This window comes from Hyla sarda, chromosome 10, assembly GCF_029499605.1.
Source record: "Hyla sarda isolate aHylSar1 chromosome 10, aHylSar1.hap1, whole genome shotgun sequence".
Classification (NCBI taxonomy): Eukaryota; Metazoa; Chordata; class Amphibia; order Anura; family Hylidae; genus Hyla; species Hyla sarda.
In genome coordinates this window covers 60,583,400-60,599,223 of record NC_079198.1, presented here as the reverse complement: position 1 = coordinate 60,599,223, position 15,824 = coordinate 60,583,400, and the positions used below count along the sequence as shown (strand labels likewise).

At 44.3% G+C, this 15,824-nt stretch overlaps 1 protein-coding gene across 1 annotated transcript in view; it reads left to right on the top strand.

Annotated features, from left to right (window-relative positions):
- Positions 1-15,824, top strand: part of PRKCG (protein kinase C gamma) — a 716,084-nt gene that overhangs the window by 534,460 nt on the left and 165,800 nt on the right. Inside the window, exon 10 of the mRNA XM_056544377.1 lies at positions 665-796. Within this exon, the coding sequence (XP_056400352.1) occupies positions 665-796 (132 nt within the window). The remainder of the gene's footprint in view (positions 1-664; positions 797-15,824) is intronic.

Sequence of the window (15,824 nt, the reverse complement as noted above, 5' to 3'; positions counted from 1 at the left end):
AAATTGGTGGAAGTCCAATTCTCAGCACCCCCACACATACGTTATACGAAGGATCCATGAAAACCTTGGGAAAAACCAACCATATTGCTTCTTTCATTTTTAACAGGCCTCTTTAAAAATAAAAGAAGTGAGCTGATTGGTTGCTATGGGCATCTGCACCACTCTTCCTCTGCACAGGATTTGATTAATCTCCCCCAAAGTCTTTTCAGTGTTTACTTGCACTTGTCCTTGCATTTAGTAATGTAAGTGTCAGAAGCTGCAACATTGTCCCATTCATTTGTATAGGACAGTGCTGCATTTCCTTGCACCACCAATACTTAAAGTATGGTATTTGTGAGGACAAGCGCAAGTAAACAGCAGCATTCGCTAGCTCTTGAAGTCCTGGAGTATAGGCCATCAATTCTTATAGGCTCAATAACCCCTATAATGTCCAGACCTCTCAGTCCTTCTGTTACCCTCCTGTCTACTCCTGTCTTTTAAATCATCCTATATGCAACAGTACCAGTGAAGTTCAAACAAGGAGTGCCATTTCTGTATGGTAAACAGTGGATTTGCTTTTTCTAAAATGAGTTTGAACAATTATTACTCCCAAACTTGATTGAAGCCCTATTTTCCCTTTAAGAACTGTATATACTGATTATTTTATTTTGTTTCTGTTGTGCAGAAAGTAAGACGAGGTCCAGGTCCAAGTCCGAGCCCTACTGATTCCAAACGTGTCAGCTTCTTTGGTACTAGTCGTTTTCACATCTCAGATTTCAACTTCCTTATGGTGCTTGGGAAAGGAAGTTTTGGAAAGGTTAGTAATGTTTGTTGTTGGAGGAGTATGGAGATGTGATGCTTAGTCCATAAGGCAATATGAACAGACACAAGCTTTGGCCTTTTTGGCCTATAAAAATGCCACAAAATCCTTGATGACATTTTTTGTGGCATTTTTTAAACTATTGTGCATTAGTATAGGTGTTTTTATGTGGCATTTTTTTTCCTGCATTATCTTTTTACAAATTATATGATTCTCTCTTTTTGGAAAAAAATTTGATGCCTGTTTCCAGCCTTATATTACCGTATATACTCGAGTATAAGCCGACCCGAGTATAAGCCGAGACCCCTAATTTCAACCCAAAATCCCAGGAAAAGTTATTGACTCGAGTATAAGCCTAGGGTGGGAAATACCTCATCCCCCCCTGTCATCATCCAGACCCGTCATTAACATCCTCATCATCCCCTTGTCATCATCCCACACATCCCCCCTTCATCATCCCCTTATCATCCCACACATCCCCCCTTCATCATCCCCTTGTCATCATCCCACACATCCCCTTATCCCACACATCCCCCCTTCATCATCCCCTTGTCATCATCCCACACATCCCCCCTTCATCATCCCCTTGTCATCATCCCACACATCCCCCCTTCATCATCCCCTTGTCATCATCCCACACATCCCCTTATCATCCCACACATCCCCCCTTCATCATCCCCTTGTAATCATCCCACACCCCCCCCCTTCATCATCCCCACCCCCCTTCATTATCCTCTTCTCATCATTCGCCCTCAGTGGTCTTCAACCTGCGGACCTCCAGAGGTTTCAAAACTACAACTCCCAGCAAGCCCGGGCAGCCATCGGCTGTCCGGGCTTGCTGGGAGTTGTAGTTTTGAAACCTCCGGAGGTCCGCAGGTTGAAGACCACTGCGGCCTTCAACATGCGGACCTCCAGAGGTTTCAAAACTACAACTCCCAGCAAGCCCGGGCAGCCATCGGCTGTCCGGGCTTGCTGGGAGTTGTAGTTTTGAAACCTCCGGAGGTCCGCAGGTTGAAGACCACTGCGGCCTTCAACATGCGGACCTCCAGAGGTTTCAAAACTACAACTCCCAGCAAGCCCGGGCAGCCATCGGCTGTCCGGGCTTGCTGGGAGTTGTAGTTTTGAAACCTCCGGAGGTCCGCAGGTTGAAGACCACTGCGGCCTTCAACATCATCCAGCCCCCTCTCACCCCCTTTAGTTCTGAGTACTCACCTCCGCTCGGCGCTGGTCCGGTCCTGCAGGGCTGTCCGGTAAGGAGGTGGTCCGGTGAGGAGGTGGTCCGGGCTGCTATCTTCACCGGGGGCGCCTCTTCTCCGCGCTTCCGGCCCGGAATAGAGCCGTTGCCTAGACAACGACGCATCTGCGTCATTGTCAAGGCAACGTGACTATTCTGAGGCCGGGCCCGAAGCGCTTAGAAGAGGCCTCCCCGGTGAAGATAGCAGCCCGGACCACCTCCTCACCGGACCACCTCCTTACCGGACCACCTCCTTACCGGACAGCCCTGCAGGACCGGACCAGCGCCGAGCGGAGGTGAGTACTCAGAACTAAAGGGGGTGAGAGGGGGCTGGATGATGTTGAAGGCCGCAGTGGTCTTCAACCTGCGGACCTCCGGAGGTTTCAAAACTACAACTCCCAGCAAGCCCGGACAGCCGATGGCTGCCCTGGCTTGCTGGGAGTTGTAGTTTTGAAACCTCTGGAAGTCCGCAGGTTGAAGACCACTGCGGGTGGGGGAGTTCACTCGAGTATAAGCCGAGGGGGTGTTTTCAGCACGAAAAATCGTGCTGAAAAACTCGGCTTATACTCGAGTATATACGGTAGCTTTATATAGCGCCAGAGCACTAATAATTCCTGGTTTGTCGCGCACTACTGTCAAACAGTGGGCCGCCAGGCTGCATGTCACATACTACGCCGCAGGCCTCTGTGACTTCTCAAGTCAGCACTGTGCCAACCTCAATTAACAATTAATCACTGTATATTGTCATGCTTTTCACAGATGAAACATGTTAAAACAATGAGGGGAACTTTGGTTTCATGCGTGGAAAAGTTGCAGATTGTGAGACAAATTTAGACTTTTTTCAACTTTATGATGTGGGAGGGGCAGAAAGTCAGCTGAAAATGGGTGTGGTATCTAAATTGACTAAAATTTACACTAGTGAGCTGGCGTAAATTGTAGCTGAAATCTATGCTATGCTAGCACAGATAGCACAGAGCTAGTACAACATACGAGGCAGCTGTTGACTCTCTGATTTATTAAGTGGCATGCACCCACTTGTAAATATACCTTTTATTGAACACAATAACCTGGTAACCTGTTCATTCTGGGAAGAGGCAAGATCCTAGGTCAAGGACCCCTACTGATGTTCTCTCTAAAATAAAATGTATTTCGTAAGTTTTTCAGACCCTTCATGTTTTTCACATTTTTGTTACTTTACTTTGCACTCATTCTAAAATAAAATAAAACTTTTTCCCCATCAGCCTTTACTCAATAACCCATAATGACAATGATTTTTTTGCAAGTTCATTAAAAAAGGTAACCCTAACATTTTACATGGATATACAGTAAGTATTCAAACCCTTTGCTCTGACACTTGAAATTTAGATCTGAGGGCCTCAAATTTCTCTTGGTCATGTTTGAAATGTTTTTACACCTTGATTGAGTCTAACTGTATAATTCATTTGACTGGCCAGGATTTGGAAAGACACCTGTAGAACTGCCTGCAGAGTTCAGATTGTGTGGAGGTACAAACATTTTCTACTGCACTAAAAGTTACCAAGAACACAATGGCCTCCATAATTCTTAAATGGAAGAAGTTTGGAACAATAAGGATTTTTCCTGGAGCCAGCAGCTCCATCCAACTAAATAATCAGGGGAGAGGAGCCCTGTTAAGAAAGAAGACCAAGAACCCAATTATTTCTTTAGGCCCAAATATCCTGTCTGTAGATAAGAGGAATAGACGAAAATATTACTGAGTTTTCGGCACAGTCTACCAAACAGAGGGAGCCAGGTATCCTTAAAGTAGTTTTATTAGCCAAACATGAGGCGTTTCGGAGCCTAGGAGCTCCTTCTTCAGATGTAATGACAGTATGACAATACAGAGTGTGTGGGTCTCAGTTATACCTTAAAGTTGGCGCCAATTGTGATAGACCACGCCCACTGGGTGTATTCAAGTCTGACATCACATTCTAAAACAATGTACCTTCATTTATACAAAACACATCATAAAACATGGCCAAACATATATAGGTGTAGCAAGAGAAAAGATTGGTAGCAGTGGTTTGTATTACGAACAGTTATGGTGTCGGGAAAAGAGTTCAGCGGGACCGAGCGACGAGGGGTTCCCATTGTGCATGCGCCTGCACTGAAGACAGGGGGTTGGGGCTGCACTGAAGGAAACATTAACTGTGCGTGTGCAGATCGTGCACTATTAGCGCACGAGCTGGCTGAGCGAATGGGTGAGATGGTCTGTGCGTGCGCAGCTGGTAACAGAGCTTCGGCCGTATCCCTCTCTGCGCATGTGGGCTATTTATTTTAGGGAAAAATAGGGCAGACTGTATTGAGGCTGAATGATGTATAAGGAGTATGGGGAAGGGGGTTGGATATGTATGGATGGTATTATGGAATGAACTAAGCATATGTGGCTGTTACGCCGAGCGCTCCGGGTCCCTGCTCCTCCCCGGAGCGCTCACGGCGTCTCTCTCCCTGCAGCGCCCCGGTCAGACCCGCTGACCGGGAGCGCTGCACTTACATTGCCGGCGGGGATGCGATTCGCACAGCGGGACACACCCGCTCGCGAATCGCATCCCAAGTCACTTACCCGTCCCGGTCCCCGGCTGTCATGTGCTGGCGCGCGCGTCTCCGCTCTCTAGGGCGCGCGTGCGCCAGCTCTCTGAGACTTAAAGGGCCAGTGCACCAATGATTGGTGCCTGGCCCAATTAGCTTAATTGGCTTCCACCTGCTCCCTGGCTATATCACATCACTTCCCCTGCGCTCCCTTGCCGGATCTTGTTGCCTTGTGCCAGTGAAAGCGTTTAGTGTTGTCCAAGCCTGTGTTACCTGATCTCCTGCTATCCATATTGACTACGAACCTTGCCGCCTGCCCTGACTTTCTGCTACGTCTGACCTTGCCTCTGCCTAGTCCTTCTGTCCAACGCCTTCTCAACAGTCAGCGAGGTTGAGCTGTTGCTAGTGGATACGACCTGGTTGCTACTGCGGCGGGCTCTGGTGAACACCAGTAGCCTCTTAGAACCGGTCCACCAGCACGGTCCACGCCTATCCCTCGCTGACACAGTGGATCCACAACCTGTAAGCCGAATCGTGACAGTGGCCATAGTTAGAGAGAATAAAAAGGGGGAGATAATGCATATGCAGAAGCTAATATGTGTAGGAACAAGTATTGTGAGTGATAAGATGAAAATATTGGTATTGAAAAAAATCTATATGTAATAAATATAAAATGATGTATGTTAAATGACATAAAATTGCTTATAATAGACACCATCAAAGAGATTGGATTACATTAGGTAATATTCTAATGTACACCTGGTGTTTCTTGGGACAATACAAGAAATAAATATAAATAAACATATAAGGTGACACACATAAGAAACTAAAATAACAGATAGTGTCACCATAAGAAATTGTATATTAGGGTGACGCGTAATATCGCCATAAAACCAAGAGAATGTGTTAAAATTTAATAAAATAAAATATTGCCATCAGACAAATGGATGGTAAGTGGCATAAACGGCATGAATAAAAACGTGATAATAACCGCTTTTAGTACGTCATAATCAGTTATACGCCTGTCTGAGTTGACAAAGAGGTCATAAATGTAAATAAACTAGGGTCAGTGCATTCTTAGTGAATGATGTCTATGGCTTCATTCACACCTGAAGGGGTGCAGGCTATTCAATTTATAGATCCAGTAGGACTCCCTGCATTGGAGCCTATCAAAACTGTTGTGGGCATTACTTGGGATGTGCTCAATGGCTAAAAGGGAGAATGATGCAAAATTGTTATTATGGTATGTCGCAGCGTGCCTAGATACACTATGATGTACAAAGCCTCTGGATACGTTGAATCTGTGGTTGTTCATCCGTGTTCTGAGTTGCTGGGGGGTCCTACCCACGTATTGAAACCTTAAACTGTCTTACCCAACATGTTTCCCCACTCTTGTGGCTTTGTCAGGGAGAATGACTGACAGCATTCTCCTTGACAAAGCCACAAGAGTGGCGAAACATGTTGGGGTGTGACAGTTTAAGGTTTTATTCAGCATCTCCATGTAATATCATAATATAGCCTCACTCATAGTGACTCCAGATCTGTTCTGGACCCGCACCCACGGTGCACAGTGGTGTGACGTGGTCTATATATAAACATTCTGTTGATGGATTAATATTAAGGAATATCTATTGGATAAGACCAAACTCCCATGAGAGAGGGTTATACCCTGGGAGAGCTCCAATAGATATTATTTTTAAATGACCGTCATTTCCCTGTTCAGGATTCATATATGACGGTCATTTATTATCCGTACTTCCATGAGACAGGGTTATACCCTGGGAGGGATTAAAATTAATACCATCACTGAATGATTGTTATAGGCTTATTGGGGATGGTTTATCCCAGATAAACACATATAAACTTTTTCTATAGGTCGGAGTTAAGAAATCACTATATAGTGTATCTGACTAACATATCACAATTGATTTGATATGTACATGGAGTTGTGATTTTAATTGTGTGTCTCACAAGTTTCATTATTTCATTTTTTTCTATAATAAAAGTTAAGTTTTATTCTAGCACATGGAATACCAGGTTCTTGTTAACCCTTTGGGTTAAATTGTTGTTGGTGGACAAAATTATTGGCACCCTTTCAAAATTGTGGATAAATAAGATTGTTTCAGGCATGTGATTCTCCTTTAAACTTACCATGGGCAAGTAACAAGTGTGGGCAATATACAAATCACACCTGAAAGCAGATAAAAGGGAGAGAAGTTCACTTAGTCTTTGCTTTGTGTGTCTGTGTGTGCCACGCTAAGCATGGACAACAGAAAGAGGAAAAGAGAACTATCTGAGGACTTGAGAACCAAAATTGTGGGAAAATATCAACAATCTCAAGGTTACAAGTCCATCTCCAGAGATCTAGATTTGCCTTTGTCCACAGTGAGCAACATTATCAAGAATTTTACAACCCATGGCACTGTAGCTAATCTCCCTGGGCATGGACAGAAGAGAAAAATTGATAAAAAGGTGTCAATGCAGGATAGTCTGGATGGTACATAAGAAGCACCAAACAAGTTCCAAAGATATTCAAGTTGTTCTGCAGGCTCAGGGAGTATCAGTGTCAGCACGAACTATCCAACGACATTTAAATGAAATGAAACCCTATGGCAGGAGACCCAGGAGAACCCCACTGCTGACACAGAGACAAAAAAAGCAAGACTACATTTTGTCAAAATGAATCTGAGTAAGCCAAACTCATTCTGGGAAAATGTCTTGTGGACAGATGAGACCAAGATAGAGCTTTTTGGTAAAGCACATCATTCTACTGTTTACCAAAAATGTAATGAGGCCAACAAAGAAAAGAACACAGTACCTACAGTGAAATATGGGGGAAATTCAATGATGTTTTGGGGTTGTTTTGCTGCCTCTGGCACTGGGTACCTTGAATGTGTGCAAGGCATCATGAAATCTGAGGATTACAGCCCAGTGTCAGAAAGCTGGGTTTGTGTCTGAGATCTTGGGTCTTGCAGCAGGACAATGACCCCAGACATACATCAAAAAGCACCCAGAAATGGATTTCTGAAGTGACCAGCAATGAGTACAGATCTAAATCCCATTGAACACCTGTGAAGAGATCTTAAAATTGCTGTTGGGAAAAGGCACCCTTCCAATAAGAGAGACCTGGAGCAGTTTGCAAAGGAAGTGTGGTCCAACATTCCAGCTGAGAGATCTAAGAAGCTTATTGATGGTTATAGGAGGCGACTGATTTCAATTATTTTTTCCAAAGGGTGTGCAACCAAATATTAAGTTAAGGGTGCCAATAATTTTGTCCAGCCCATTTTGGAGTTTGGTGTGACATAATGTCCAATTTGCTTTTTTTCCTCCCTTTTTTGGTTTAGTTCCAAAACACACAAAGGGAATAAACATGTGTATAGCAAAACATGTGTTACTGCAATCCTTTTCTGTGAGAAATACTTAATTTTCTTTAAAATTGTCAGGGGTGCCAACATTTAAGGCCATGACTGTATATGTTACAATATTGTGGGGCCATTTTTGGTCGCTGTAGATATGATGTTTCTCGTATGCCCCGATGTATATATTCGCAAATGCCAGTGCAAAGCTTGTGCCCATTGCGGTGCCATGTGTTTGTAAATAGATTCTTTCACCAAATGAAAAATAATTATGTCTGAGGATGAATACATTCGCAGATAAATGTTTTTGAGCTGTGGGCATTGCTATATCTGCATCTGATGTTTCTTTTATGACTTCCAGGCCTTTATCATGGGGGATATTGGAGTATAATGAAGATGCGTCCAATGTGGCCCATTGGTAGTTCGGTTGCCATCTGAACCCGTCTAGTAGCTTGATGAGGGAAGCAATATCTTTTAGGTGGGATTCCAGAGCAGTAACATATTTATGGAGTATGATGTCAACATATTGTGACATGTTGCTTGAGACAGAGTTTATACCTGCAATTATGGGCCTCCCTGGAGGGTTGACTGTGCACTTGTGCACTTTCGGAAGATGGAAAAAGAGGGCCATTTTAGGGTTTTTGATTGACATGAACTCATTTTCATCTTTGTTGATGATGCCATCTTTAAATGCTTTTAGGATAAGATTCTGTCAGGATCTGGAGAATTCTTCAGTGGGATTATATGTCAGTGTCATATAATACTGTTGGTCACTTTATGCCTCGTTTAGGATCCTGTATGCCTCATTTGTGTAAGTGTCAAAGTCCTGGATGATGATACCTCTTCCCTTGTCTGCTTTTCTAATAACAATGTTATAGTTGGCAGACAGGGATTTTAAGGCACGTTTTTCTTGATTGGAAAGGTTTGATTTATTGAGTGTTTTTTTGTTGAGTTTTCTGAAGTCCGCCGCCACCATTTTGAAAAAAGTTTCGACAAAATGTCCCCTGTGATGGAGGAGATAGAAATTGGAGGCTGGTTGTAGGTGTGTAGTGATTGGGGTAGGGTCCAGGGGAATAGTTTTACCTTCTGTGGGTGTCCAATGTTTTCCCTGTAGGTCCTGCATGGAGAAATCACCTGTTAGTGTCAGTTTTCGTACGACTCAATTTAAGCCCACATATAAATCAAATTCATTGATGCCGCTAGATGGACAGAAGAAGAGTCCTCTCCCAAGTAGACTTTGTTCGGCCTCGTTCAAGATATGTTTGGAGAGGTTGAATATTTTGATATTTTGTCCACTCAGACAGGCTTACAACTGATTATGAGGTACCAAACGTGGTTATTCATGCCGTTTATGCCATCTGCCATCCATTTGTCTGATGGCTGTATTTTATTTAATTACATTTCATCACATTCTCTTGGTTTTATGGCGATATTACGTGTCACCCTAATAGGCAATTTCTTATGACGACAATATGTTATTTCAGTTTGTTATGTGTGTCACCTTATGTGTTTATATTTATTTCTTGTATTGTCCCAAGAAACACCAGGTGTACATTAGAATATTACCTACGGTAATTCCATCTCTTTGATGACATTTATTACATGCAATTTTATGTTATTTAACCACTTAAGGACCAAGCCCATTTTCACCTTAAGGACCAGAGCACTTTTTGCACATCTGACCACTGTCACTTTAAGCATTAATAACTTTTTGATGCTTTTACTTTTCTTTCTGATTCCGAGAATGTTTTTTCGTGACATATTCTACTTTATGGTAGTGTTAATTTTTTTGTCGATACTTGCATCATTTCTTGGTGAAAAATTCCAAAATTTGATGAAAAAATAGAAACTTTGAAGCTCTCTGCTTGTAAGGAAAATAGACATTCCAAATAAATTATATTTTGATTCACATATACAGTATGTCTATTTTATGTTTGCATCAAAAAGTTGACATCTTTTTACTTTTGGAAAACATCAGAGGGCTTCAAAATAAGGCAGCAATTTTCATATTTTTCAAGAAATTTTTAAAATCTTAATTTTTCAGGGACCAGTTCAGTTTTGAAGGGGATTTGAAGGGCCTTCATATTAGAAATACCCCATAAATTACCCCCTTATAGAAACTGCACCCCTCAAAGTATTCAAAATAACATTCAGACAGTTTGTTAACCCTTTAGGTGTTTCACAGGGATAGCAGCAAAATAAAGGAGAAAATTCAAAATCTTAATTTTAAATTTATTTACACTCGCATGTTCTTGTAGACCCAGTTTTTGAATTTTTTTACAAGGAGTCATAGGAGAAAAAGCCCCCCAAAATTTGTAACCCAATTTCTCTCGAGTAAGGAAATACCTCATATGTGTATGTGAAGTGTTCTGCGTGAGCAGTAGAGGGCTCAGAAGGGAAGTAACGACAATGTGATTTTGGAGAGTAAATTTTGCTGAAATGGTTATTGGGGGGCATGTCACATTTAGGAAGCCCCTATTGTGCCAGAACAGCAAAAAAGACACGTAACAAGGGGTACAGTGAGCCTTAACACCCCACAGGTGTTTGACGTCTTTTCGTTAAAGTTGGATGTGTAAATGAAAATAATTTTTTTTTCACTAAAGTGCAGTTTTCCCCCCAAATTTACAATTTTTACAAAGGGTAATGAGTGAAAATGCCCCCCCAAAATGTATAACCCCATCTCTTCTGAGTATGGAAATACCCCATGTTAGGACACAAAATGCTCTGCGGCTGAATTATAATGCTCAGAAGAGGAGGAGTCATATTTGGCTTTTGGAACGCAAATTTTGCTGAAAGGGGTGCAGTGAGCATTTACACCCCACTGGTGTTTGACAGATTTTTGGAACAGAGGACTGTGCAAAAGAAAAATGTAATTGTTCTGGCACTATGGGGGCTTTGTAAACACATGTGGCCTTCAATTCCAGACAAACTTTCTCTCCAAAAGCCCAATGGTTCTCCTTCTCTTCTGAGCATTGTAGTGCACCCGCAGAGCACTTTACATTTACATATGGGGTTACAAATTTTCGGGGGCTTTTTTCCTATGTTCCCTTGTGAAAATGAAAAATTTAGGGTAACACCGGCATTTTATTGAAAAAAAACATATATATTTTTTTATTTTCCCATCCAACTTTACCGAAAATTGGTCAAACACCTGTTGGTATTAAGGCTCACTATACCTCTTGTTACGTTCCGTGAGGGGTGTAGTTTCCAAAATGGGGTCACATGTGGGTATTTAATTTTTTTGCGTTTATGTCAGAACCACTCTAAAATCAGCCACCCCTGTGCAAATCACCAATTTAAGCCTCAAATGTACATAGTGCGCTCTCACTCCTGAGCCTTGTTGTGCATGCGCAGAACATTTTACGCCCACATGTGGGGTATTTTCGTACTCAGGAGAAAATGTGTTACAAATTTTGGGTGTCTTTTTTTCCCTTTTACCTCTTGTGAAAATAAGAAGTATGCGGCAACACCAACATATTAGTGTAAATGTTTTTATTTTTTTTACACTAACAGGCTGATGTAGGCCCCAACTTTTCCTTTTCATAAGGGGTAAAAGGAGAAAAAGCCCCCAAAGATTTGTAGTGCAATTGCTCCCGAGTACTGAAATATCCCATATGTGGCCCTAAACGGTTTCCTTGAAATACAACAGGGCTCCAAAGTGAGAGAGCGCCATGCACCTTTGAGGTCTAGATTAGGGATTGCATAGGGCTATTCAATGCCAGTGATTCCCAAACAGGGTGCCTCCAGCTGTTGCTAAACTCCCAGCATGCCTGGACAGTCAGTGGCTGTCGGGAAATGCTGGGAGTTATTGTTTTGCAACAGCTGGGGGCTCTGTTTTGCTCCTCTATCTATGCTGTACGATACGGTCTCATTTTTATTGGGGGGGGGCAGCATAAGGGGGTATATATGTAGTTTTTTACCCTTTATTATGTGTTTGTAGTGTTTTGTATTTTTTTGGAGTACATTTGCACTGGCGGGGGTTTACGGTGAGTTTCCCTGCTAAAAATTTGCCGCAGTTCAAACTTGAAGCAGGAAACTCACTGTAAACCCACCCGTGTGAATGTACCCTGTACATTCACAGGGGGGCAAACCTCCAGCTGTTGCAAAACCACCACACCCAGCGTACACTGACAGACCGTGCATGTTGGGAGTTGTACTTTTGCAACAGCTGGAGGCACACTGGTTGGAAAACCTTCAGTTAGGTTCTGTTACCTAACTCAGTATTTTCCAACCAGTGTGCCTCCAGATGTTGCAAAAGTACCACTCCCAGCATGTATTGATCATGCTGGGAGATGTAGTTATGCAACAGCTGGAGGTACACAACTACAACTCCCAGCATGCTGTGTGCAGTTTGGGCATGCTGGGAGTTGTAGTTTTGCAAGATCTGAAGGGCCACAGTTTAGAGACCACTGCACAGTGATCTCCATACTGTGGCCCTCCAGATGTTGCAAAACTACAAATCCCAGCATGCCCAGACAGCAAACTGCTGTGTGGGCATGCTGGGAGTTGTAGTTTTGCAAGATCTAGAGGGCCACAGTTTAGAGAACTCTGCACAGGGATCTCCAAACTGTAACCCTCCAGCTGTTTCAAAACTGTAAACCTGAGCCTGCCCAAACAGCTGTCTGGGAATGCTGGGAGTTGTAGTTTTGCAACATGTGGAGGGCTACAGTTTAGAGACCACTTTATAGTGGTCTTAAAACTGTAGCCCTGCAGATGTGGCTAGGCAACTACTCTTCGGCTTTCGTAGGATCGCCGCACATCATCGCCGCACCAGGGAGTCGCATCGCCTTCCTCTTCCACCCCCATCGCCGATCACCAATGGTAAGTGGACCTCCGGCGCCGGTCACCCGCGATTCCCCCGTTCTGCCCGGACTACTGTGGGTGGGCAGAATGGGGGAACCAAACTTTAACCCTTCACCCCCGATCTGCTATTGGTCAGCACTCCTATCCCTTCAGGAGGATCATGGGTGTCTTGTACAACCCCGATCCTCCTTATTTTCTGGGTCACCTGGTCACCAGAGACCCGTATGATCCGGAATCGCAGCAAATCGCCGGTGTGAATTCACCAGCGATTTGCGCCGATCGTCGACATGGAGGGGTCACAGGACCCCCTGGGCATTGGCTCGGGGTGCCTGCTGATAGATATCAGCAGTCATCCCGGTACGGTCCCCGCCCGGCGCACGGCAGGGACCGAAATTTCCACGGGCGTACAGGTACGCCCTTGGTCCTTAAGGGGTAGCTCCCACCATCCCTTTTTTTCTTTTTTCTGTCCCTGCCTATTGCCCATCTATCCCTAACCCCCTCCCTGCCTTTAATTTTTTTTTTTACATATTAAAAATGCCTTTTGTCTGTCTGGTAGTGTGCTCACTTACCAGGCAGACTTCCCCAGCAGGCACGACGTCACTGATGCCTGCTGGGGGGGGGGGGGGGGCACACTTCCGTCCTTAGTTCACCTATACAGGGTGCCTCCAGCTGTTTCCCCACTACAACTCCCAGCTTGCCCTGACATCTATTGGCTGTCAGGGCATGCTGGGAGTTGTAGTGGGGAAACAACTGGAGGCATACTGTATAGGTGAACACCGTATCTGTGATGGCTGCACATCCCGCTCCCTGCCGCGCAGCCCGCAACCCCCCCGACCCCGCCGCTCAACCCACTCCTCCCCACCCTCCTTAGTTCACCTATTCAGTGTCCCTCCAGCTGCTTCCCCACTAAAACTCACAGCTTGCCCTGGCATCTATTGGCTGTCAGGGCATGCTGGGAGTTGTAGTGGGGAAACTGGAGGCATACTGTATAGGTGAACACGCAACCCCCCCGGCATAATACTTTACCCTGTTCCCCTGAGCCGCGGCCGGCGTGCGAGGCCAGAAAGCCTGCACGCATCCTCTTCCTTCAAAGCAGCAGCAGCCTGACTGAATTCGGACAGATGCCCAGCCGAAATCGGTCGTAATTCAAGTGTGACGTCATGCCAGGCTGCAACCGGCCACTAGGAGGAAGACCCCTAGTGGCGAGTTTTTAAATGTAAATTAAACAATTTTAATGGAAAAAAATAATAAGAGTATATTAGAGATATGTTGTAGTACATAAGTACTACAACATATCAAAAAAATAAAATAAATTGGTGACAGTGCCCATTTAAGTACCAGGGAGCGAGGTCATGCATTATCTCCCCCTTTTTATTCTTCCTATCCATGCCCACATATGCTAAGTTCATAAGTTCATTCCATAAAACCATCCCAAACATATCCAGCCACCTTCCCCATACTCCTCAGACATCATTCAGGCTTAATACAGTTTGCCCTATTTTTTCCTGCAATACACAGCACACATGCGCAGAACGGGATATGGCTGAAGCTCCGTTCCCATCTGCGCAGGCGCAGGCCATCTCGCCCATTCGCTGTGCCGGTGATGTAAAGTTTTCCTCGATTTGTAGAAAAATGACAGTGCATGCTCAGCACTCCGCTGACAGCGTAGAGCTAACGTAGGTAGCGTTAGGAGCGTATTCCTGCGTATGCGCAGTTGTGCTAGCGCAGTTGTGCAGGGCTAGCGTGCAGCTTTCCTCCACTATGCATTTAACGTAGGGAGGCTAGCGTAGTTGTTCAGAGTAGTAAGTAACTAGTGTAGGTAGTGTAGTGTAGCAGGTAGGTAGTGAGGGAAACCAGCATAGGGTAAACATAGTTTAACATTAGTGTAGCATAGCTACCTTAGATTGTAGTGTAGTTAGTGTAGCTTAGGTTTTAAAGTGAAAGGAGCTAGGTTATAGGTTTTAAAGTAAATAGACTACAACTCCCAGCATATCCAGACAGCCTAAGGCTGTCCAGGCATGCTGGAAGTTGTAGTTTTGCATGTTTTTTTTTAATGAAGGGACTACAACTCCCAGCATGCCCAGACAGCTAAAGGCTGTCCAGGCAGGATGGGAGTTGTAGTTTTACACAAGTGTAGCGTAGTTTATGTAGCGTAGTTCTGGACCCGTCCTGTGCAGCCAACTATCGACCCGTCTCAAATCTCCCCTTTATCTCCAAACTCCTGGAACGCTTGGTCTACTCCCGCCTTATCCGCTATCTCTCCGAGAACTCTCTCCTTGACCCCTTACAGTCTGGTTTCCACTCCCTTCACTCCACAGAAACGGCCCTAACCAAAGTCACTAACGATCTTCTGACGGCCAAATCAAATGGCAATTTCTCTTTACTGATTCTCTTGGATCTGTCTGCGGCTTTTGACACTGTGGATCACCAACTCCTCCTCAGTAGTCTCTGCTCTATCGTTCTCAAGGACTCTGCTCTCGCCTGGTTTTCCTCCTATCTCTCTGGCCTCTCCTTTAGCGTCTCATTTTCTGGCTCTACTTCTTCTCCTCTTCTCCTTGCTGTCGTAGTTCCCCAGGGATCGGTCCTGGGTCCTCTAATCTTTTCACTCTACACATCCCCCATTGGAAAAACAATCAGTAGATTTGGTTTCCAGTACCACCTCAATGCTGATGACACCCAACTCTATACCTCTTCCTCCAACATCACCCCTGCACTCCTACAGAATATCAGTGACTGTCTCTCTGCTGTCTCAGACATCATGTCCTCTTTATATCTGAAACTAAATCTTTCTAAAACAGAACTTCTTGTCTTTTCTCCATCAACTGATACTGTGCCTAACCCTGACATTTCCATCTCGGTATGTGGTACTACCATAACTCCCGGGCAGCAGGCTTGCTGTCTTGGAGTTATACTTGACTCTGATCTGTCTTTCACTCCCCAAATTCAGTCCCTTTCATGTTCTTGTCACGTGCATCTCAAAAACATTTCCAGAATCCGCCCGTTTCTCACTACTGAAACTGCTAAAACTCTCATTATTGCTTTGATTCACTCCCGCCTCGACTACTGTAACTCTTTACTAATAGGC